The sequence below is a fragment of the Impatiens glandulifera genome, chromosome 4, assembly GCF_907164915.1.
Source record: "Impatiens glandulifera chromosome 4, dImpGla2.1, whole genome shotgun sequence".
In the NCBI taxonomy this organism is placed as follows: Eukaryota; Viridiplantae; Streptophyta; class Magnoliopsida; order Ericales; family Balsaminaceae; genus Impatiens; species Impatiens glandulifera.
Window position 1 is genome coordinate 47,561,964 of NC_061865.1, and position 25,875 is coordinate 47,587,838.

Sequence of the window (25,875 nt, forward strand, 5' to 3'; positions counted from 1 at the left end):
AAATATTTTAATTAATTAATTAAGTGATTTAATTTTATAGATTGTTATTTATGTGATAAATAGAGAATTTTGAAAACAAATAAAAACAATTAAAAAAAAACATATGATTAAATGAGCTCAAGAACATATAAGTCCACTTCAACATTTAAAACATTAACCCACTTTAGGGAGAAATACAGCAGAAAACAAAACAGGCAATGATCATTTGTAGACAAAAGTAAATACATTTAAGCAGTAAAACATCAAATTAAGTAAAATCAAAATGCAGAAAATGAGCACACAAGAAGTCTCCATCATCATTTTCTTTAAACCAATTTGTCAAGGAATACACTTGTAATCACTGATTCCCCTTCCAGTGATGCCTTCAATATCTTAAGACCCTAAAACAATTTAAAATGACACAAACAATAAAATATATAGACTTAATATGTAAATAAATCAGACCATAATATATATATATATGATGAGTGTTAAGAAAATACCTCATTCAAGCCCAAAACAACCACTACTTCATGAACATTAACAAGATCCTTAACATTGATATCTTTCAACAAGCAAATGCTAGAAATGGGTGAAATTGGTTTGACCACCAAATTATCCATCACACTATATTTCAACAAACCTTTCACAAAACCACTGCTTTCACCATCCGGTACTGCAATTTGTTCCCCATAATTCACACACATGTTAATATTGCATCGTGTACATTTTGTCATATAGCCAATACTAAATATTCTGTGATTTGGGCATTTGTAGATCTTATAGTTGGTAAGGTTTGTATTATCCGGCACGGGCAGCAACAAAGGTGCCTAAAATCCAAAGTAAACAACATGCATGAATTAAGATTTAACTAAGAACGTAGTATTCAAAAAACATAACATATGTTTTAAGTTAATAAACCTGTACTGAGAAAGAGTGCAATGGATTTAAGAGCAAGTCCTTGTTCTCGCCTTCAAGGAAGTAGATTTGATCCATATTCGAAACACTTTCACGGAGGTTATTCAAACATCCGACCATTCCTATCTCGGATTTGGAGAGGAGCCTTGTGACTGTGGTTAATGGTAGAGACATCATATAAAATAGAAAATCAATTGCCTCTTTGTCTGCTTCTGCAAACAATACTTTCTTACTATTTTTATCATAAAGAATCTTCAAACTTATTTGGCTAGTTTTAGCAACACTCTCCGCCATTTTCCTTCTACCTAATATTTGTCTTTAATCCTTGCATCCTTTAGGTCTTCTCATTATATTTATATACATATATTCAACTTTCTTCCATATATCTTTAATTAATTACTTAACTTTTTATCTAATTAATCAACAAGGTTAACGATGAGTCACATAACTAATTAGCCGTTAACCATTTTTAATAAATGTTCTTAATTAAAATCCTATATTAATTGAATATTAATGTGCATGTTCATATTTATCTCCTATAATTAAGGAGTTTGTTTGATAACTCACTAATCTATGTTTTTCCCATAAAATACAAAGAGTTAGACATTTTGAGAATTAGAATCTTATTTTTTATTTTTTATGCATTCATAATGTCCCTTTTATATATGTTCACTAAATACATTTCTTGTTTGAAATTGTAACAATTTTTATTAAATAAAATTATGTCTTCCCTGCGCATCATGCATTTGCATGGATAGTTAGCTTCTTCTTTATATATATATATATATATTTAGTATATATATATATATATGCAAGTCTCTTTTCTAACCGAGAGTTATATATTATGAATACAAATATTAGATACGAAAAATATTAGATACGAAGTGTGAAGTGTGTTATTTACTAATTAATTTCTCATATATAACTCCTATTTTAATTTAATGAAAATTAATTATTTATAAAAAAAATATGTTTAATTTTGATATGAACTCAAAATATTTTATTTATGTATATATAAGAACTTATTAATTAGATGCCTTATATTTATTCAACTGAATAGCAAATATTATCTTCCAGATTTAATCTAACATAAACTTTTTCAATAATAGCATCTACTGAATTAATAACAAAATTTATAATAATTTTATTTTATCCGGTTTAAGGTAGTTCTCATTTTGCCAGCAAAAAATCAAGATTAAATTAGTTAGTCATGTAATATTTAATTAACAATTTATTAGTTGTATATATATTTTATTTTCATTTTTTTGTTATTCGTCTTTATCTTGTTGTTATGTGTCTTCTAAACATTTGACTATAAATAAATTACTATTAGTCTAATATTCTGAGTTGTCTTCTCCCATTTATATAAACCTAAAGCTTAAGTTCACAATCACGAGTTAGAGCTTTCTTTATGTTTTTTTCCAATCTAATCCTAATTAAACCACCGGTAGAATTATTATTTTTAGCAACGAATTTTTGCGACAACGAAGTTATGCCGTGGTTAATAAATAATATTAGCTATGGTGACTAAACCGTAGTGGTTTATTAGCGACGACGAAGTTACACTGTGGTTAATAAAAAATAGCAGTCACGACTTTCATTATCGGTGTCGTCGCTAATAGTCTGCTTTCCCACCCCTCTCTCGTCATTATTATTAGTGACGATTTTCGATGTGAACGTTGTTGCTAAAATTCAGGCTTCTCGCCTTTTCCCCGCCATTTTTGATAAAAATATCAGCCACGACAATAGCATAATGTTGTGGCTAATAATCTATAATATCGGTCACGACATTATGCTATCGCCGTGGCTGATATTATAAAAACTATTAGGGACGTCGATATCATAATTTCGTGAATGATAATCTATAATATTAGCAACGACATTATGCTATCGCCATCCCAAATAGTCTTTAGACTTTCAACGACCTACCGTCGTCGTTGACATTATTTGCCAAATAAGTTTCATGGTCTTTAAATAGCACACTCTTCTCTCATTTTTTCTTAAGGAATTTAAGATTTCTTTAGTGGTGAAAAACGAAATTACTGATTTCCTTCTAACCAATATTCAATCGGGCTCTTCTGAGATATCTCCATCTTCAATTGGTTAAAAAGAAATTGAAGATGATGATTTCTCAGAAGAGCCTGATTGTCTATTGGTTAGAAGCACATAGGTTGAAGATCAAAAAGAGAAACCAATTCATGCAGTCACTTAGCACGCTTCTCTCTCGCTTCTCCTTAAGGAATTTTCTCAATGATCATCATTCTCTTTTGGGAAATCTTCGTCTTCAATTGTTTAAAAGGAAATTGATGATGAAGAATTCTCAAAAGAGCATTATTGTCTATTGTCTATTCAAGTCGTCCATCAATGTGGTTTATTTAATAACTTGATTATATATTATCGACATATAAAGTTCTTCCTTCAATGCTTAGATCATCACCGTTTCTTTTGACATTTTTCTTCACTACATGTAGGAATTGAAAGAGTTTCTAATGACTCTTTATAAGTCATCACATTCGTGTTTGTGGTTTGATTTTGAGGAAAGTTGTCGAAGAAGGTGGTGTTACACGTTTGGAGGTTGATTCTTTTGTTAAGCACATAACAAGTTAATAATAAAAATGATATGATCTGGTGTAGAATTGAATGATTTTTTGTTGATTCATAAGATATGATCTGGTGTAAGATTGTATAACCGTTTTCAAATAATAAAAATAATATGATGTGATGCAGGAACAATATTTTAATTAAGTGTTTAATTATAATTCTAAAACAAATAATTGAGGATTGCGAGGTGTACTAGTAACATTTGATCTTGAAATATTTAGCAAAACTCTTCTATTTTAAATTTTAAGTATCTTGTTAAAGTTATTCACATTTTACAGTCTTTCACAAATTTCAATCTCTAAAACAATCAATCAATTCTATTTTCATTATCTTATCATTAGACTTTATGGGTATATAAAAAGGTAAATTATTAGTGTCGGCGTTCCCTAAGCCGACGTTAATAAAGATGAGTTTCTTCTGGAATGAAATGATTTTTGGAAAAGTTTTTTGGTGTTGGCGTTAGACTAAAGTCGACGTTAATGTATTATAATATTAACGTTGGCTTTATCCTAACGCGCTACGTTAATATGTGGGAGTTTATGCACACCGATGCTAACCTGTTATAATATTAACGTCTTCTTTACCTTAACGTCGATGTTAATATGTGGGAGTTTCTGCCGAATTCGAAATGTTTTTCTAAAAGGAGTATCAACTTCGACGTTAAGGTAACGCTGACGTTAATATGTTGGAGTTTCTATCGAATTCGAAACGTTTTTTCAGAAAGGAGTATTAGCATCGATGTTACCCTAAAGTCGACGTTAATATGTTGTATTATTAATGTTGGTTTTAGGGAACGCTGACGCTAATATTCATTAAATAAATATTAACATCGGCACACGATAACGCCGATGTTGATGCTTATATTAAAACTTCAACACTTCTTTTTTTTCTTCTCCACTGCTCTCCCCCTCTCTCTCGCTTCGCTCGCTCTCTACCAATTCTCCGCGCCATTCGTCTGTACGTTCTTTCGTTGGGGTTGCCGCTCTTCATATGTTCGTTTCGCTGGGGTCACCGCTCTTCATCTATTTGTTTTATCGGGGTCGTCGCTCATCTTTTCTCCGCTCCAGGTAACATTATTCTCTATCTCAAGCTTTTATTTTCTTAGTCCATAGTTTTGGTGGATTGTTATTTGGGTGTTGTTGTAGGATGTTCAATCTGGTAACCATTCAATCTGAGTCCATAGTTTTGATAGATTTTAGGTTTGATTTAAGTTTGATAACTTTGATTTATTGATAGATTTATGTTGATATTATTAATTTATGTTTGAATGTTTGATCTATTTGATAAGTTGTTTGATTTTGGTTGATTTACGTTGTTTGATTTTGTTTGATTTAGTTTGTTTGATAGAATTATGTTTGATTTTAATTGATACATATTATTGATAGATTTATGTTTGATTTAGGTTGATAGATATTATTGATAAATTGATAGATTTAAGTTTTATTTGATAGATTGTTTGATCTATTTCTAAATAATTATTGCTGATAGATTGTCGTTGTTCTTTATTTTTTGTTTTACCGGTTGGAATCAAATAAGTATTCGAGATTTACTCTTCGTTGGCATTCATCCATTTGGTAAGTTCTCAAATTTGCATATGTTTTTAATTATTAGGGTTGAATTTTAGATAAATGACTTACTTGGATTATTAAGGTTGTATGTATAGAGAAATGACTTACTTAGATTATTAGGGTTGCAAGTTTAGAGAAAAACTTATTTGGATTAATTTGTTAGGTTTTTTCATTGTGTTTTGGTGTTAGTTTATATGTATCATAGATATTAATTTCATTAATTGGTTAGTATGTTAATTTCATTATTGGTTGTTAATTCCTAGTTAAACTGGAAGTCCCGATCAAGTTGGATGATTCTACACCGATATGATCCAAATTATATTCAAGGGGTTGAAATGTTCATAGATTTCGCGATTAGGTCTACTAACAAAAATTCGATTGCTTTTCCGTGTGTAATATGTGCAAATTGAACTTATGAGAATAGAACAATGACAATAGATCATCTAATTGCATTTAGAATCTATCAAAATTACAATTTTTTGTATTGTCATCGAGAAACGAGATCTTCGAATGAAAGGGATGATGAAGATGATGATGATGATAATGAATTAGATGACCTTAGAGATGAAAATCAGGGTGGAGTAGATAATGTCGTTAATGATAAAATAAACAGAGAAATGGATCAAATGATCCATTTATGGAAGACGTTATCAATGATTTGTATCCAACCGTTGAAGTCTCAAATAATGAACGCCTTATTGACGATGCTAAGGCATTCTACAAGATGTTTGATGATTCAAAACTTCCATTGTACGAAGAATCTCAAATTTCAAAAGCCTCCACCATACTTAAATTACTCCACATAAAAACATTGGTCAATGGACCAACATGTCATTCGATTTGTTATTAAAATTGCTCAAAAAGGAAATATTACTAGTTAATTATGAGTTTTCAAGTTCATACTATGCGTGCAAGAAATTTATTATAGACATCGATTTAACGTATGATAAAATTGATGATTATATGTTATTCCGTAAAGAAGCTAAAGATTTGGAATAGTGTAAAGTTTGTGGTGTTTCTATATGGAAGATCAACCAATAAAGTGGTACGCTTTGGAAAAAGGTGAATGAGAAATTCATTCCAAATAATATTTTACGACATTTTCCACTTGCACCGATGTTACAAAGGTTGTACATGTGCTCCAAAACCGCTCCTCAAATGACTTGGCATAAAGATAATATTAATATTGATGATGAAGTCTTAAGGCATCCAACTAATTCAATACATGAATGTCCTTTGATGAAAAGTTTAAAGATTTTTCCTCCAAGTCTCGGAATGTAAGATTTTCTCTCGCAAGTGACGGGTTCCAACCTTTTTGCAAATAGAAATACTTCTTATAGCATTTGACATGTTGTTATTATCCTTCACAACGTTTCTCCTATAATGTGTACGATACTCTAGTGCACTTGTCTGGGTTCTTCCGATGGTTGTGTCAAAACTCCTTAAATCGAGATGAATTGAAGAGTTGTAGGATGACATTGTATTGACCCTTAATAAATTAGAAAATATATTTTCACCTTCATTCTTTGATATAATGGTACATTTGCTGTACACTTGGCCTTTGGGACTTTGCTATGGGGCATGTCTAGTATTGATAAATGTATCTAATTGAATAATATATGGGTACCTTGAAAAAGTACCTTCGGAACAAAAACTTTCCTAAACGGTCAATCAGTGAGAGTTACATTTTGTACGAGAGTATGAGTTTATGTGCTCGATATTTAGAAGATCACGAGTCAATAGAGACATCAACACAACCAATTTCAACACTTTCTATATTCTTGGCAATGGAAGATTTATCGATTGCAACATTTTACACATATGAAACGTGTGATCGGGAGCGTGCTCACGTATACATTTTGAGAAATTGTATCGAAGTCGAACAATATTATAAGTAAGAGTTCATAAGTTGATTAGTGATTAAGTATGAATTTTGTAATTAACTAATTATAATTAAATTTCATTATATGAAGCGAATTCACGTAAGAGTTGACCAATATCGGGCGATTCAATCTTTATAATCTTGAACGCGATAAACTTTACATAAGTTTTTTCAAGACGAAAGTGGAGAAATTGAATTATGGATCAGATCGAACTTTGAGTCTAAAGATTCTTGGGAGTGGCCCGACAATTTATGCTAAGAAATATAACTTCGGTCATATAAACAGGTAAAAGTACAACACTAAGAAGCATGACAAAGGGTTAAACACGCAAAATAATGATGTTTGTGTAATTGGCAACAATGGGGCCAAAACGATAAATTACTACGGAGTACTCATAGATATTATAGAAGTTTAGTATTTTGGTGGTAACAAAGTAATTCTTTTCAAGTGTAGATGGTTTGATGTACATTCCAAAGATCGTGGTATAAAATTAGATAAATATGAGTTTGTAGTGTTAATGTGAATAGGACATTGCGAACTCAAGATCATGATCCATTTGTAATGGCAAGTCAAGCACACTAGGGTTTTCATGCTACGGATATGACATCTAGACATGGATGAATTATCACAAAGATAAATCACTAATGTTTTATTTGTTTGTGTCAAATATGATGATTTCTTTAAAATTTTAACTTTATCATGACACCTAAACGGGCTACAAGACGAGCATTATCGAGATATTTAGATGATTCCAAGCTCGTATAGATGATGTAGAGTCTGATGATCCTATGAACTTTATGGGATCACTTCAGGATATTGAGAGATTGGATGATCTAGATTCCAATATTCCCGAGGTGTCTATCACCACCCTAGAGGAGGATTCCCCCATTCCCGAGACTACAGATAGTTTATTACAATTTATACGTGATATTTAAATGATTATATACATTTTAAAAAATATCATTTCACTGTTATTTTGCAAGGACTTCATCGAGGAGGGGACGGAGGAAGAACAAAAACACGATTCTCGCGAAAATGACAACTAGTGAGAAGATGAGATTGGAGTTTAGGGAGATGGATAGAAAGGCCACATGCAATAACACTTGCTACTGGTCTTGGCATATTGACAACATTTTCCGGAATCCCGGGGTGGTGCCACATCGTCTAAAAAATTGGTCTAATTTGTCACATGCCTAGTTAAACCCATATATGACAGTCCATTTCCGTGAGTTTGATATTTTTTAATATGTTATCTTATATTTAATTTGAAACTTTTATAATATTAGCCTTCGTTTGGTAAGAAGTATAACACTGTATATATAGTACAACTATATTTACAGTAAAATATATTAATTGTTTGGTTGGAAAATTTTATAGCTACAATAATATATCTTTATACCTTACACTAGGTATAAATCTGTAACTGCCTCCACTTGTTACAAACCTTTACTAAATTTTTAATCCATGATTACCCTATTTTTTCTTTTTCCTTTTTCATTGTTTAATCTAAAAAAAATAATATAAGGTTGGTTGATAGTATTAATTATTTATAAATATTTATATAATTATAAGGGTTAAATTTTTATATATAAAATAATGTAATTATATAATAATATTATTTATTTAAAAAATACATTTATATAATAATTAAATATTATTTTTTATTAATTTTAATATAATAAATAATAAAAATACATATAAAATAAATATATTAATTTTAATATAATTAATAATACAAACTACCTATAAAATAATAATTAAAAATAATTTATATAAATATAAGAATAAAATAGTCTTTTACACTTTTACTACTTTTTTTATAAATATTTATATAATTATAAGGGTTAAATTTATATATATATATATATATATATAATAATATAATTATATAATAATATTATTTATTTAAAAAATACATTTATATAATAATTACATATTATTTTTTATTAATTTTAATATAATTAATAATAAAAATACATATAAAATAAATATATTAATTTTAATATAATTAATAATACAAATTACCTATAAAATAATAATTAAAAATAATTTATATAAATATAAGAATAAAATAGTCTTTTACACTTTTACTACTTTTTTATACCACCAACCAAACAAAAAATAATAAAACTTATACTTATTTTATACTCCCAATCAAACACTATTAACTTATATAATTTATACCTTCTAATACTTCTTTACAATTTATACCCCTTACAACTTATACCTACATAATTAATACTATATACCAAACACTACCTTAAAATATGTTGTTATTTTTCAGGATATTTTCAAGTCTATAACAGTCAATCACATTGACTCCTACAGAGATAGGGTGATGCCACAAGTGAAGAAATCATGGGATATGTGGAGATATACGAACAACAAGAAATACATCGAACCACATAATGACGACAATGAGAGAATCATACTAAACCCTTCACCTGAATTCGACTTCGAAGATTGGAATTATCTCCATGACTATCACTACTTCACAACTGAATTTAAGGTATAATAGTAATTTATAATTCATTATATGTTTAATCGACTATTAAATAACAACTATAACTATCTTATAATTGTAGAAAAAAAGTACAACCGACGCCGACAACATATCGAAATTGGTATACGCCCACCACACCGACAACAAACCATTTTCGCAAGTAGAACGACATATAATAAGTTTTAGTAAGAGTAATAAATTTTCATAACATCTAACAGATGGTATGTATGTTATTTGTACAAGAGAGGGAGAATGGACACGCCCCTAGTTATGTAGACTTCTTCCTACATACGCATACTAGGAGAGCGACCGCCGATGATCCGACTCCCGTGCCTTCTCCGCATGTTCAGCAGACCGTCATGAGTTGTAATCCTTTCTATCGTTTTAAATTGCATGTCTAAGTTTAAAATTACTAACAATATTATAAATGATGGTAGACTGTGATGCGCGAGTGGATAGAAGCAAACCCTGATATGTCGTTATTTGACGTGTATGAGGCTGCTTTGGGACCATAGGGACATGGGAGGGTGAACGGGAATAAGTTTAACACACTTTAGATCAACATTGAAGTTCTTTCTCGAGCGTCAACAGCTCACGCGTGTCACAACGTCAACAGATAGAAGTGTTGGTCGGGGAGGTATAAGAACATGCAAGTACGAATGGAGGAGATGCGCACACAATAAGGACGTGAAAAGGAAGATATGCACGCGATGATTAGTTCACAAGAAGAGGCTATGCGTGCACAACAAGAGGCTATATAAATGCTTATGTCTAGGATTCCCCCTCCTCCCCCCAATCAATAGTTATTGACATACAATTTGAGATTTTTGTATTAATATGATTAGAGATTTTATATTAATACGATTTGAGATTTTTGTTTATGAATGATCTTTTTTTGTTATTAATAGTAGTAGAATAAAATATGAAACATAATTAATAAGAATAAAAAAATGCTAAAAACCCGAGAGCAAGCATTATCAACATCGGCGTTAAGAGCATCGACGTTGATAAAGACCGATATTAACATCGGCGTTAGGAGAGCGACGACGTTGATAAAAAACTATATTAATGTCGGCGTTAGGAGAGCGTCGACATTGATAAAGAACGATATTAACGCCGACGTTAGGAGAACATCGACGTGGATAAAGACCGATATTAAAGTCGACATTAGGAGAGCGCTGACGTTGATAAAGATTGATATTAACGTCGGCATTAGGAGAGCGTCGGCGTTGATAAAAACAATATTAACGTCGACGTTTTATAATAGAATCAGAAATGTTCCAAAAACTCTAGAGCAAGGATTATCAACGTCACATTAGGGGAATATTGTCGTTGATAAAAACCATTATCTTTTAACGACCAACTTTTTAGCGACGACAGACGACGAACAACGACTTTGTTCGCTGACCTTAATAATTATTAACGACGACAGTAGGGCTTTTAGCGACGGTTTGTGTCGTCGCTAATTATGTATTTTTCACTAGTGAACACCATCTTGTTTTATATTAAATCAATAACTCAATTAATTAATTAAAATATTCATTTTTTAAAAATAATTATTTTATCATAATTATATAATAATACCAATTTTAAATCTTTCTAAAAAAATATTTATACTTTCTAAATCATAATGATCAGAGTTAATACAATAAAATAATACCGAACAACCTATATTTTTATTTTTTGACTTTAATATTAACCCTATTCAACATACAAGACAGTTTGTGAAACAAATTAACTTTGGTCTACATCGTGGAAATGAGCCGAGTCGTTCGTGAGCCGCTCGGTCAAAGTTCAATTTGAGTTCGGTCAAAATCGAATTCGAGCCGAGCTCGAATCAACTCGTTTAAGATTCGAGCCGAATTCGAGATTAGGTAAGACTCGCTTAATGTCTTTTTGAACTTTTTCAAGCCTAATCATATAATTTTTTATTTATTATATTTTAACTTTAATCAAAATTTGTAACATACCCATAAGACTATATATGAGTTTATTGCTTATGATCCTCTCCAAAATCCAATTATCCACATAACTTTTTTATTTTTTATCTTTAAGTTTAAGATTGCCTCTTTTTAGTTACAGAAATCTTAGGCCTATTTTCTTTCTTGTTTTCCAAATTCTAAATCCTCCTAAGACTCTTTGAATGGTTTGATTATCCCTAGTCATCTTTTGTTCAGATCTGTCTTCAATAATTGTAGATCGAAGATTGGTTCCTTGTATATTTTGATAGATGAAACTAGCTAGAAAAAAAAATATTATAAAATTTTAAATTTTGGAATAGTCTTTTTTATATTAACAAAATATCTAACCTTACCTGATAATATTATTTTTTTAATCATTATACAAGAATATTATATTTATTTAATATAACATAAAATATACATAGGGTGAGAAATATTACATATATTATAGGTTATCAACAATATTTTGATATATTAAGATATACCAAAAAAAATATTTATAAATTAAAGGAAAGAAATAATTTTGATATTAATTTAATTATATAGAAACATAATTTTTGAAAATGAAATTAAATTATTTAATATATACAATCTCAATGTATTATATTTATAAGATATAAAACTATTTTTATTTCACAATAAAATGTTTCATTTTTTTAAATAAACCTAATGGAATTTAATGTATTTTCAAATTTATCTCAAATACAATACAACTTAATATTATTCTTGGGAAGACTCTCCACTTCCATTATAAAATTTTTGAATATTTCGAGCCGAACTCGAGACTATGTTATATGACCGAGCCGATTTGATTTAATATTAAAAGCTCGATCGAGTTCGAGCTCGAGCCAATAAAAAATGAGTCGAGCCGAACTCGAGCTAAGGCTAGTTCGAGTTCGGCTTGTTTACACCTCTAGTCTATTTGTAAACTTCACTCTCAAATAATAATTAATTTAAAATTGTCTTAATTATCTCAAACAAGTTTTTTTGGAAGATAAAAGTACAGAAAAGTTGAGTTGGAATATGTAACTCGTGCATTTATAGTTTGTGTGATAGTGAGACTAACTATGTAGCTAGCACACAAACTATTACAATTTCCAAACAAGTCAACTAGTTGTAGACAAAAGGAAATACAATTCAGCAATAAAATATAAAAAGTAAAAACAAAATGCTCAAAAACATCGAGATAAGTTATATCATCATGTTGTTTAAACTAACTCGTGAAGGAATACACTTGAAATAACTGATTCCCCTTCCATAGATGCCTTTAATATCTTAAGACCCTAAAACAATTTAAAAAGCCACAAAGAATATAAAATAGACTTAAATGCCAGACCATATATATAAATGATGAGTGTTAATAAATACCTCATCGAAGCCAAAATCAACCGCTATTTCATGAACATTAGCAAGATCCTTGACATTGAAATATTCTTTCAACAAACAAATGCTAGAAATGGGTGAAATTGTTTTGACCACCAAATTATCCATCACAATATATTTCACCAAACTTTTCACAAATCCACTACCATTACCATCCGGTACTGCAATTTGTTCACCTTTATACATACTCACGTCATTACTGCATTGTGTACATTTTGTCATATCGCCAATACAATATATATTGTGATGTGGGCATTTGTGGATCTCATAGCTGATAAGGTCTGTATTATCCGGCACCGGCAGCAACAAAGGTGCCTAAAATCCAAAGTAATAAGAAACCTAATTAAACAACATGAATTAAGATGCAATTAAGAGCGTAGTATTCAAAAAACATAAAATATGTTTTAAGTTAATAAACCTGTACTAAGAAAGAGTGCAATGGATTTAAGAGCAAGTCCTTGTTCTTGTCATCAAGAAAGTAGATTTGATCCAGATTCGAAACACTTTCATGAAGGTTATTCAAACATCCGACCATACCCATCTCGGATTTGGAGAGGAGGCTTGTGACTGTGGTTAATGGTAGAGACATAAAATAAAATAGAAAATCAACGGCCTCTTTGTCTGCTTCTGCAAAGAATACTTTCTTACTATTTTTATCATAAAGAATCTTCAAGCTTAGTTTGCTAGTTTTAGCAACACTCTCCGCCATTTTCCTTCTACCTAATATATGTCTTTCCCTTGCATCCTTTAGGTCTTCTCATTATTTATATACACATTCAACTTTCTTCCATATACCTTTAATTAATTGTTAACATTTTTATCTAATTAATCAACAAGGTTAACGAGGAGTCACATAACTAATTAGCCGTTAACCATTTTAATTAATGTTCTTAAAATCCTATATTGAATGTTAATGTGTTCATTTATCTTCTATAATCGAAGAGTTTGTTTGATAACTCACCAATATTTTAAGTTTTCTCCCATAAAATACATGTGGAGTTAGACTTTTTGAGAATTAGAATCTTATTTTGTATACATTCATAATGTCCCTTTTATGTTCATGAGACCATCTCAAACCCACACCCAAATTATCTCCAAAATTAGTATTTGTACTCTATTCCAAGCCTAAACTCAAACCCAAAATGCAGTTTTCACCATTTTCACTCTCCTTTAAAATTCATATTTAAGTTTCAATGTTCATCTACCAAAAATATTTTCAAAATCATAAATTGATCCTGCAATTTATCATATATATTAAATTTTTATATAATTTTTATATGTTTAACTTTTTTATCATATATATTTTACTAATATTTTTTAAATATTATTATAAATTCATAATAATGAACAACATTAATAAAAAAAACTAAAATAATAAAACAATTTATTAAAATAACACACAAAAATATGATAAATAAAAAATAATAATCCAATATTACAAGTTACAAAATTAAAAAAAAAAACTTATCTATAATTAATTTTATCAAACAAACTTTTCCAATAATAACAAGACTATTGACGTGAGACTTATAAGAGGAGAGAGAGCAATGATAGTCCGTTTGTTTCAGCTTATAAGATGAGCGTTTTTTTTCTTTGTTTTTTTTAACTCTATAACTAAAACCAATAAATGAGTATAAACCGAATCTTATAAAACGTAAATAAGAATAAACGAAATAAGCTGAATCAAATTTATCCAATTATGGAATGATCTATACAGTGTTACGTGTAGGGAAGTCTGTTTTTCATGGCATGCGCTCATTGGGTAAAGGGTTACGTGTGTTAATTTCTTTAAGGGTTAGTTGGGTGAATTGGAATTGGAATTGGAATTGGAATTGGAATTGGTTCAATTCTTATGTTTGTTAGACACTTTAATATTAAGAATTGGAATTTAAATTAATATTTCAATGAAATTCAATATAGTGTAATTTGATAGTTCTCAATTCCAATCTTTTTATGCCGGAATTGTAATTTCAAATTAACACGTTTTTCACGTTTTAAACGTATTTAACACGTTTTTCACACATTAAACACGTTTATCACGTTTATGTCACGTTTAACATTTTTTAACACGTTTAACATATTTTCATGGTTTTAGCACGTTTAACACGTTTTTGGTATGTTTAACACATTTAACACGTTTTTCATGTCCTTGACACGTTTTAACACATTTTTGACACGTTTAACACGATTTTCACGTTTAACACGTTTTTCACATTTTGGCACATTTGACACGTTTTGGCACATTTAACAAGTTTTTCACATATTTGGCACATTTAACACGTTTTTAACACATTAAACACGTTTATCATGTTTTTGGCACGTTTAACACGTTTTGACACGTTTAACACATTTTTGACACGTTTAACATGAGTTTTTTTTACGTTTTTGACATGTTTACCACATTTTAACACGTTTAACACATTTTTTCACGTTTTAGCACATTTAACAAGTTTTTCACATATTTGACACGTTTAACACGTTTTATGTTTTTAACACGTTTAAAACGTTTTTAACACATTACACATATTTTTCATGTTTTTGGCATATTTAACACGTTGTAGACACGTTTCACATGTTTTTTTTACGTTTTTGACACGTTTGACACATTTTTAAAACATTTAACACATTTAACACGTTTTGGCACGTTTAACAAGTTTTTCACTTATTTGACACGTTTAACACATTTTTGATATGTTTAACACGTTTTCACGTTTTTGACACGTTTTTAACACATTAAACATGTTTGTCATGTTTTTGGCACGTTAAACACGTTTTTGACACATTTAACACGTTTTTCATGTTTTTGGCATGTTTAACATATTTTGGTATGTTTAACACATTTTTTGCACGTTTAATACGTTTGATAAATTTTGGCACATTTACCACATTTTGACATGTTTAATACGTTTTTGCTCGTTTAACACACTTATGACATGTTTAAAACGTGTTAAATATGCCAAAAATGTGTTAAACATGCCAAAATTGTGAAAAACGTGTTAAACGTGTCAAAAATGGGTTAAACTTGTTAAAACATGTTAAACGTACCAAAAATGTGTTAAACATGTTAAGCATGTTAAAAACATGGTAAACATGTTAAGCATGTTAAAAACATGGTAAACATGTTAAGCATGTTAAAAACGTGTTAAACGTGCCAAAATGTGTAAAACGTGCCAAAACGTGTTATATATGTCAAACATGTGAAAAATATGTTAAACATGTCAAAAACGTGTTAAACGTGCCAAAAATGTGAAAACGTATTAAACTTATCAAAACGTATGAAAAATATGTTAAACGTATTAAAAATGTCAAAAACGTGTTAAATGTGCCAAAAACGTGAAAAACATGTTAAACGTGTGAAAATGTGTTTTAAGTGTGAAAACGTGTTAAGCATGTAAAAAGTGTTTTTAAACGTGTCAAAACGTGAAAAACATGTAAAAACGTGTCAAAAACTTGTTCGACTCTCATGAAAATTAACGTACTAAAAACATGTTAAACGTCCCGTTAAACATGTCAAAATGTGTTAAATGTGTCGTTAAACATGTCAAAATTTGTTAAACGTGCCAAAACGTGTTAAATGTACCAAAAACGTATTAAAACTTGTCAAATATATTAAACATGCCAAAAACGTATTAAATGAGTCAAAACGTGTTAATTGTGCCAAAAATGTGAAAATGTGCCGAAATGTAAAAAAAACGTGTTAAACGTGCCAAAAATGTGTAAAACGTGTTAAACATGCCAAAATGTATTAAACGTGCCAAAAATGTGTAAAACGTGTGAAAACGTGTTAAACATGCCGAAATGTGTTAAACGTGCCAAAAATGTGAAAAACATGTTATATGTGTGAAAAACATGTTAGACGTATAAAAAAAGTGTTAAACATGTTAAACGTGCCAAAAACGTGAAAAATGTGTTAAACTTGTCAAAACGTGTGAAAAATGATAAACGTATTCAAAATGTTAAGAACGTGTTAAACATACTAAAAACGTGAAAACATGTTAAACGTGTGAAAATGTGTTTTAAATGTGAAAACGTGTTAAACATGTCAAAAACGTATTTAAACATGCCAAAAACGTGTTAAACGTGTAAAAAATGTGTTAAACGTGTTAAACATGTCAAAAACGTGTTAAATTTGTTAAATATGTCAAAAATGTATTAAACGTGCCAAAAACGTGAAAACATATTTAAGAAGTTAAAATTTTGAATAAATATTTTATTTTACAAACATAAGATTTGAAATTGAATTACAATTCTATCATTTTCCCAAACATAAGAATTAGAATTGAGTTTACAATTCTATAATTTCCCAAACATAGGAATTGAATTGTAATTCAATGCCAATTCTCATGGAATTGAAATTAGAATTTCAATGTCAATTCCAAATCCAATTCCAATTCCCCTCATCAAACACACCCTAATTAAAATAAGCAACCATTTTCAAATGGTTTTATTAATAATTATTTTATTATTATAAACTTTTTTCTTAAAAATGGTGTCATCTGGTCATACTTAATCGAAGGTTTCAAATTAATCTTGTTTAAATTTTAACTTCACAAATTAAGGCACAAATTAAGGAAGGGATAAAATAACTTATAATTTTTTTTATATAACAAAGAACTTATTTAATATAGATCAATTTGATAAACATTTTTGTAATAACTTATTTTATAGTTTCAAGTACAGATATGTTACAACCAAAAATTTAAAATGTCTAACTTATTTTAATAAATAAAAAATGAAACTCATCTAACTGATGGTTGATCTCCTATTTCTATTAATATTTCACAATAAATTTCATAAAACCTAACATCATTGTTACGACTTGTTCTGTAACTAGTGTTTTTGAGTATTTAATTTCAAAATTCAGTTGGAAATTATATAATTAAAGTGCAGCGGGAGGGTTTTGTAATGGAGAACTTGAGATGAGGGGAAAAGAAGAATCAAGGATGAGAAAAGAATAATGTTGGTTTATATCAAACAGTCCAAAACAAAAACAAAGGTTCAAAACATAAAATACAATAGGGGTGAAGAACTTTCACAAAAATTTAATATATTCATTCATAGATCCATCATTGGGGGAGAGAGATCAACCTTATATAAGTGCTGATTTACCCAAGAATTCAGTTATTATTGTTGCAACAACTATTAAAAACATAACAAAAATTAGTTTGAGAAATAACAAAAAAAAAAAGGGAAACAAAATAGAATATTAAAACTAAAAAACAGAAATATAGCCTAAGTGCACAATAGGACCGTGGAGGGTGCTGGAATTATTTTGGTACCACAACATTAATTTGGGATCGTAACATTATCTCCCCTTCAAAATTCGTTGCCCTCGACGATAAGACTGTGGCCTGGTCAGCCTCTAATTCGCATCCTCCAAACTTCAAAGAGAACTCTTTCCTCTTGATGTTTGGTAGGAGTTTCAGCAGGTCCAGTAAGGGTCGGGAGTATAGGACCGTAATATTTTAAAAGTCTTCAGTAACATCTTTTCAATAGTAGAGTTGGTCGGGTCCTTGTCATTTTTAGTTTTGCCGGGTCAGTCGCCACTCCGCCCATGTGAGAAATTTGTGTACACCCAATGTCAAATTTTCTTTTGTTGAGAGCAAATCTTTTTTGCTGCAATGTCGCCAGGACCTAGTGCATATATAAAAATAAGTCTTTCAGCTCCGCTTATATACTATAGTGTTATCAAAAATCCAAAACAAGTCCTTTTTACGGACTAACACCATAGGGGAAACAAAGTAGTCATTCTTCTTTCGATTATACTCTAGAGTGTCATCAAAAATCCAAGCCTAGTCCTTTTTTTCGGACTAGCACCATAGGTGCAACAAAATAGCCATGGCTTCTAATTATTCTCCTGACTGGTGGTCGATTTTGGGTTGCTGGAATAGAGCATTGAAGCCTTCGATTATGTGCTGGAGATCTTCAAGAGTGTCTTCCAATGTCATTTCCGCGAGTGAAATAATTTGGCCTTCGTGTTTACTTTTTATTTGCACCATGGCAGCAACACTGTATTTTTCCAAGGTCTTTTCCAGTTGGTTGCCTTGTATTATGTTGACCTGCCACCGAGGAATACCCTGCTTGACCTTCAATGCATGCAAAGAAATGGTCGGTTCATCCCCTGCCTCAAGCAGAAAAGGTGCATCATCAAAAACTGGTTCTTGAGTGGGTTCTTGGACTTCTTGATGATTAGCCGAGACCATGAATAATTTGATTTGCACATATGGTTGGGCTCCCACTTTTCATTGCAAGTATAGCATAAACCTTTCTTCCTTTTTTCATCCAATGTAGTCGGGTCTAATTGCTTCATGTAGCCCTAGTTTATGCTTGAAGAAGATGCATGAGAAGAATTCTTGATGTCAATATTCTGGTTGGTGCTCGGCCAAGTCGTGTTAATATTGGATGGCTTGGGCAGCAGCGATGCTTCAACGCTAAGTGTCCGCTGCTCATTATGGACCTGTACGTTGCTTCTTGGACCTTTTCCATTGACATGGCTTCATTTAGGGACCCAGTAAATCGTAGTTGGATGTAGTTCGTAATCTCCTCCGTTAAGCCAGACAAGTAGTAGTCTATAACATATTCTCTAGACATGCTATGCAATTTTTGCGATAGTACTAGCCTCCTTCAAGTTTATTAGTTGTCTCATGGGGGTGTCATGTTGGAGGGACCGAATTGCAACAAGAGGTCCACGTCAAGGCTTCTCTATGGTTGTGGTTCTGCAAGTACGATCCCTACCACATTCTTGCTTCGTTTGTAAAGTGAATGGGGGAAATGTCTAATTTCATGGCATCATTAGTCTTGTCCACCCTAAATAATTGCTCGGCGAATATCAGTCAGCCCTCCACATCGGTCCCATTAAACCAAGGAAAATCGACTTTGGTGAGCCAGGTTGGAGGAACATAGTGTTGGCCATGGTGGTAGGGTCAGTTCTAGGGAGGACCGTGGCAAGAAGGATCATCTTAAGGTCTGGTGTGTGGATCTTGGCCATTTCCAGAAGTACCACTTTCAATCACTACTAGTCTTTCTTCAGCGGTATTGAACCTTTTGTCCATGTTCTGCTTAATTCGGTCATATTTTGCTGAAGGCAGCGTGCATAGAAGTCGATTCGATCATGTTCTATTGCAGGGTAGCTTGCATAGAGGCTGATTGTTGGGACAGGCCTTCGATTAAGCTCTTAAGAGATTCCATTTCTGCTTGTTGGCGGGTTTCTATCATTTGAGAATCGTCTTGTTCTGATACTAATATGTTACGACTTATTTTGTAATTAGTGTTTTTGAGTTCTTGATTTCAAGAACCAGATGAGAAATATATAATCAAAGTGCAGCGGAAGGGTTTTGTAATTAAGAATTTGAGATGAGGAGAAAAGAAGAATCAAGAATGAGAAAAGAATACTGTTGGTTTATACCAAACAGTCTAAAACATAAAATACAATAGGGGTGAAGAACTTACCCAAGAAATTTCATATATTAATTCATAGATCCGTCTTTGAGGAAGAGAGATCAACATTATATAAGTGTTAATTTACCCCAGAATATTCAGCTATTATTGTTGCATAACAAAAATATAACAAAAATGAATTTGCAAAATACAAAAAAAGGAAACAAAATAGAATATTAAAACTAAAAAACAGAAATTTAGCCATAGTGCATAATAGGACCATGGAGGGTGCTGAAATTATTTTGGGACCGTAACACGTTCTTTCATCTCAATTAAGAGAAATTCTCAAATTTACAGCTGAAAACTAATTTTGAACTTCAACAGTGTCACACTTTAATTTTTTATCAAATGTATAGGGGTGCAATGATTATTTGGCCATTCATCTCATGACTATATAAGAATGCCTTGTGCACATTAAGGTTAATATGTATGCTAAGAATTTGCAGATGTTGACATAGACAATGATAAGAGTAGAAAACATTCTTACTAAATCAACTTATAATTTTTTAAATTAATTTGACTTTGATTGCATACTATATAAAAAAATTACAAGATATGAAAATAAGGAAAAAGCACAAACAAGTAATATTTCAAAAAAAATAATTAATTATCCGCAAAAATTACAACATTTTAACAAAATGAACACAAAAACTTACAAAACATAAGATAATTTTTGAATTCAAACTGAAATAAACTAAATATTGAAATAGAACATAGTTTTAATAGACATATCCTTTTAAGAAACACATTTAAATAAAAACACTTATAAACACTTTTTTCCCTTTCAACGAAGCTTCAAACATCTTCAAACCCTAAATCCAATAAACAAAAAATTATTACAATCTCCCATATCCAAATACCCAAAGATTTTAAAATTTACATAACTAGGGAATAATTGTCAATTACCTCATCCATACCGAAATCAACCACCTTTTCTTGAAGATTTTCAATATCTTTGACATTGAACTGGTTTATCAAACAAATGCAAGAAATGGTGGACATAGGTTTGATCACCAAATCATCCAAAACCATGTATGTCATCATATCCTTCACAAACCCAGCACCACCACCACCTTCCACAGTCTCTACTGCACCAACTGCCGCCTTATTATCATCAGGAACATCAAGTAAATTCATTTTGGTATTGCACTTCTGACAATCGAGGTTCAGATCTTTAACAAAATAACCATCATTACACAACTTGGGACATTTATAGAATATAACATTGGCATTGCATGGAGTTGGAACAGTGTCTGGCAGCAACAAATGTGCCTAGAATTTTCAAAGAACATACTTAAATTAATGTGGTTAAACAAACACAAACCATTCAAACATCAATAGAATAGAATTAACCTCAGACAGGGGTGGAATAGGCTTTAGAAGTGTGTCCTTATTCTGATTCGGTTGAATGTAGGACTTATCCAAATTTTCAACACTCTTGTGAAGGTTATTCAAAGATCCGACCATGCCATTCTTGGAGTTGGAGAGGAGATTTATGACTGTTGCAATTGAGAGAAAGAAGCTTGAATAGGAAATCTATAACATCTTTTCCTGCTTCAGCAAAAATACTTTCTTGTTTTCTCTATCAATAAGAAGCTTCATAGTCAATTTTACAGCCATTTTTTTTTATCGGAGCAATATTTTTTTTAGGAAAATTTGATGAAATGGCCCTACTAAAGAGCCTAAATACAAAAAATTGGACGCCGTTTGATATAGTTTGCAAAAAGGCCCTTTTGCCCTGCGAAAAGTCTATATTGCCCATCGCGCGATCAATTTACCGCTCTAAGACGAGAAATGCCACTCACGCATTTTCATCTAAAACGCATGAGTTTGTAAACGTGTTTTTAGATGAAACGCGTGAGTGGCATTTCCCGTAAATGAAAAGTCGAGAAATGTCACTCACGCATTTCATGTAAAACGCGTTTATGAACTCACGCGTTTTAATGAAAACGAGTGAGTGAAATTTCTCGTCTTTCATCGTATATATAATTTTTTTGCCCTAATTAAAAAAAACATTCACGAATATCGACTCTCTCATTTCCACTCCGACTTCCAACTTCGTCTTTACAACTCTCGACTTTTCATTCCAATTTCCATTCCAACCTCGTTTAACATCATCAATTTATATATCTTTTATTTAAACATAATTTCGACTACACAAGATTATCAATTTATATATCTTTTAATAAAAGAGTTATTTGAAATCAAATTTTAATCTCTCTCTTGCGTATTTTCTTCACCAAAAATTCCACAAAAAAATATTTTTGGGAACATAATAAAAAGTATGCTCATTATTTTTATTTTGGGTATTTTGGACTATTTATTTAATTATTTTAAGCCATAAATTATACCTAATTTATGTTTAAAATCATAATTAAATAGTTTCAACCATTTCTGGGTTTAGTTTAGGTAAAATAAATACAATATTTTAACCTCAAATTATTTTTAAATTTTTATTTAATTTTTCTAATTAGGGTTTAATTATCACAATAATTATTTTTAATTTGTTTTAGTTATCTTGAATTTAAAAATTCAAAATATTATTTTAATATTATTATAAATTAATAACATTATTTATAAATTAAGGTACGTCAGATTTTCACTTACATGGTGAATATTATTGTCAAGAATTTGAAGATATTTACAAGTATCTTATTATGAAACAATGATGATAAGAGTAGAAAACATTGTTATTACATTTGAGATATGGTGTAACAAAATTGTCATATATCTATAACGCCTTGTTCGGTTTGAGTTATTTAAATAACTTAAAATATTCAAACATCATTTCAAATTCCCTCTCATCAATCACATTACTCAATTCATTACCTAAAATAATAAAATATTCTATATTTTAAATTATTATTATTTTATTTTATTATACACCTATCAATACCAATTAAATCTTTTTATAAAAGTAATCATCAATTTCTCAAAACCATCTTTCATATTTATTTTTTATCTCTAAATTGTTCAAATAACCCCCAACTCACCTCCTCCATTTTAAGAAGTTTGGTTATGTCATAAGTGCAAAAGATAATATCAAAATAAATTATAATCTAATAGGTGTATACTAGTGGGGTATCCCAAATAAATTATTCTTTTCACGATAATAACAATTATAATTGATCTCATGCTTTTTATTTGAATTGCTTTGTGGTGAATTTATTTTTTCGGTTTGACCCGCTAATACTACACCCGGTTTCACCTGGAAAATAATAAAATAATTAACTATATAACATTATAAACATATTTGTTTATATTTTATTAAAAAAATGTTTTATTTATATTATAATAATATGAATTTTTAATATATATATATACATATATATATATATATATAATATAAAATATTAACCTGACCCATAGTTTAAGAATATTCACTGTTTTGAAAACATTTAATGTACATGAAATAATTGAATTTTGAATGTCACTCATAAATTTTAAATGTATTAATATATATATATATATATATATATATATATATATATATATATATATTAAAACATTTTGTTATAGATCAATAGAAATAGATGAAGTTCAATTTAAACTCAAAAAGTAGAGATTAGTCAACATGTGCATACTAAGCAATGTTGACCCATATAGTTGAGTAAGTATTATTTTTATAAATAATATAATAATATATAATATTTAACATTAAAATCAACTTGCCTTAGTGAAAGTTATGATTAGGATTCGTATTCGTGAAACTATTCAAATATTCGTATTCGTATTCGAAATTTTTTCGAATAATTAATGTGATTCGTATTCGATTTGAAATTGATATTCGTATTATTCGATCCGATTCGAGTATTCGATTCGATTTTTTTAATGTGGGTTTCAAGTTTTCAACCGAAGAAATGTATATATGTACTAGGGTTTTAGAATAAATAATATTTATAAAATTAAAATTAATAAAACGGTATATATATATATATATAATCGAATATTTTATCGAATATTAGCGAATACCGAATCGAATATCTTGATTTTATATTCGTATTCGTTTATTAGTCGAATCGAATCGAATATTTTTATTCGAATTCGAATCACAAAATTACGAATACGAATATCAAAATTCGAATACGAATACCGAATTTTTGATTCATTTACCACCCTAGTTATGATTAACTTATATGGCATATAAATAAAAATCACAAAATATTAAAATAAGATCAAAACACAAACTAGTCATAGTTCACCAATGAATATGAATTTAAAAAAATGTCACAAAAATAACATCACGAGAATGGTATAACATAAACTATACCGATTTAATAAAATCAACACAAAACTTACAAAAGCATAAGATGATTTTTAGATTCAAATTGAAATAGTCTTAGCATAGTTTCACTATAGACCTGTTCTTTAAACAAACACATTTAAACGAAAACAATTGTAAGCACTTCTTTCCCTTTCAGTGAAGCTTCAAGCATCTTCAAACCCTAAATCCAATATACAATAAAATATCATTACTACTATCTAACAATACCCAATTAATTTTCTTTTTCATAAATTAGGATTATCAATTACCTCATCCATGCCAAAACAAACCACCTCCTCTTCAAGATTTCCAATATCTTTAACATTGAACTGGTTTAACAAACAAATGCAAGAAATGGTGGACATAGGTTTAATCACCAAATCATCCAAAACCATGTATGTCATCATATCCTTCACAAACCCACCACCACCACCACCTTCCACAGTCTCTACTGCACCAACCGCTGCCTTATTCTCATCAGGAACATCAAGTAAACTCATTTTTGTATTGCACCACCGACAAGTGAGGTTCGGATCTTTAACAAAATAAGAACCATGACCCATATTGGTACATTTGTATAATTTAACATTGACATTGCATGAACTTAGAACAGTGTCTGGCAGCAACAAATGAGCCTAAATTTTCAAAGAACATACTTACATTAATTGTGAATAAACAAACACAAACCATTCAAACATCAATAGAATAGAATTAACCTGAGCCAGAGGAGGAATGGGTTTGAGAAGTGTGTCCTTATTCTGATCTGGTTGAATGTAGGCCTTATCCAGATTCTCAACACTCTTGTAAAGGTTACTCAAAGATCCGACCATGCCATTCTTGGAGTTGGAGAGGAGATTTATGACTGTTGCAAGTGGTAGAGAAAGAAGGTTGAAGAGGAAATCTATAACATCTTTTCCTGCTTCAGCAAACAATACTTTCTTGCTTTCTCTATCAATAAGAAGCTTCATACTCAACTTTGCAGCCATTTTTTTTTCCAGAGCAATAAGTTTTTCTGTATATGAATTAAGCTGAAACTGGAAACGGATTCATAGAATGGTAGGCCGGATAAATAAGCAGGTTAGAGAGCTAGGCTTGTTTGGTATTTGATTTTAAAAAATTGATTTTTTAAAAAATTTGAGTTATTTAAATTATTGAAATAATACACACACCACAATCAACTCCAGACTATATTTTATTATGGTATACAATATCAAATTCAATTTAGTAAAAAATAAAATAAAAGAATGTACACTACATTCTCAAAATAAAAACGAATTTGTTTAAATTCTAATAATATTGGTAGTTTATTTTTATTTGTAAAGAAGTTGTTTGGTATTAATTATGAGAAGTTGAGTGAGGGAAAATATTTAGAAAGAAA

At 30.1% G+C, this 25,875-nt stretch overlaps 3 protein-coding genes across 3 annotated transcripts; all 3 read right to left on the minus strand.

The window, feature by feature from the left end:
• Positions 1-305: 305 nt before the first annotated feature.
• On the minus strand, positions 306-1,191 carry LOC124935262. Its single transcript, XM_047475707.1, has 3 exons — positions 901-1,191; positions 483-809; positions 306-380 (listed from the first exon to the last, which is right to left on the minus strand). The coding sequence occupies exons 1-3, from the start codon at positions 1,189-1,191 to the stop codon at positions 306-308; spliced, it is 693 nt and encodes a 230-aa protein (XP_047331663.1).
• Positions 1,192-12,621: 11,430 nt separating this feature from the next.
• On the minus strand, positions 12,622-13,505 carry LOC124935263. The gene is made up of 3 exons (XM_047475708.1): positions 13,215-13,505; positions 12,782-13,111; positions 12,622-12,696 (listed from the first exon to the last, which is right to left on the minus strand). Exons 1-3 carry the CDS (start codon positions 13,503-13,505, stop codon positions 12,622-12,624), a joined length of 696 nt encoding a protein of 231 aa, XP_047331664.1.
• Positions 13,506-24,615: 11,110 nt separating this feature from the next.
• Positions 24,616-25,483, minus strand: LOC124935264. Its single transcript, XM_047475709.1, has 3 exons — positions 25,214-25,483; positions 24,767-25,132; positions 24,616-24,678 (listed from the first exon to the last, which is right to left on the minus strand). Exons 1-3 carry the CDS (start codon positions 25,481-25,483, stop codon positions 24,616-24,618), a joined length of 699 nt encoding a protein of 232 aa, XP_047331665.1.
• Between the last annotated feature and the right edge of the window lie 392 nt (positions 25,484-25,875).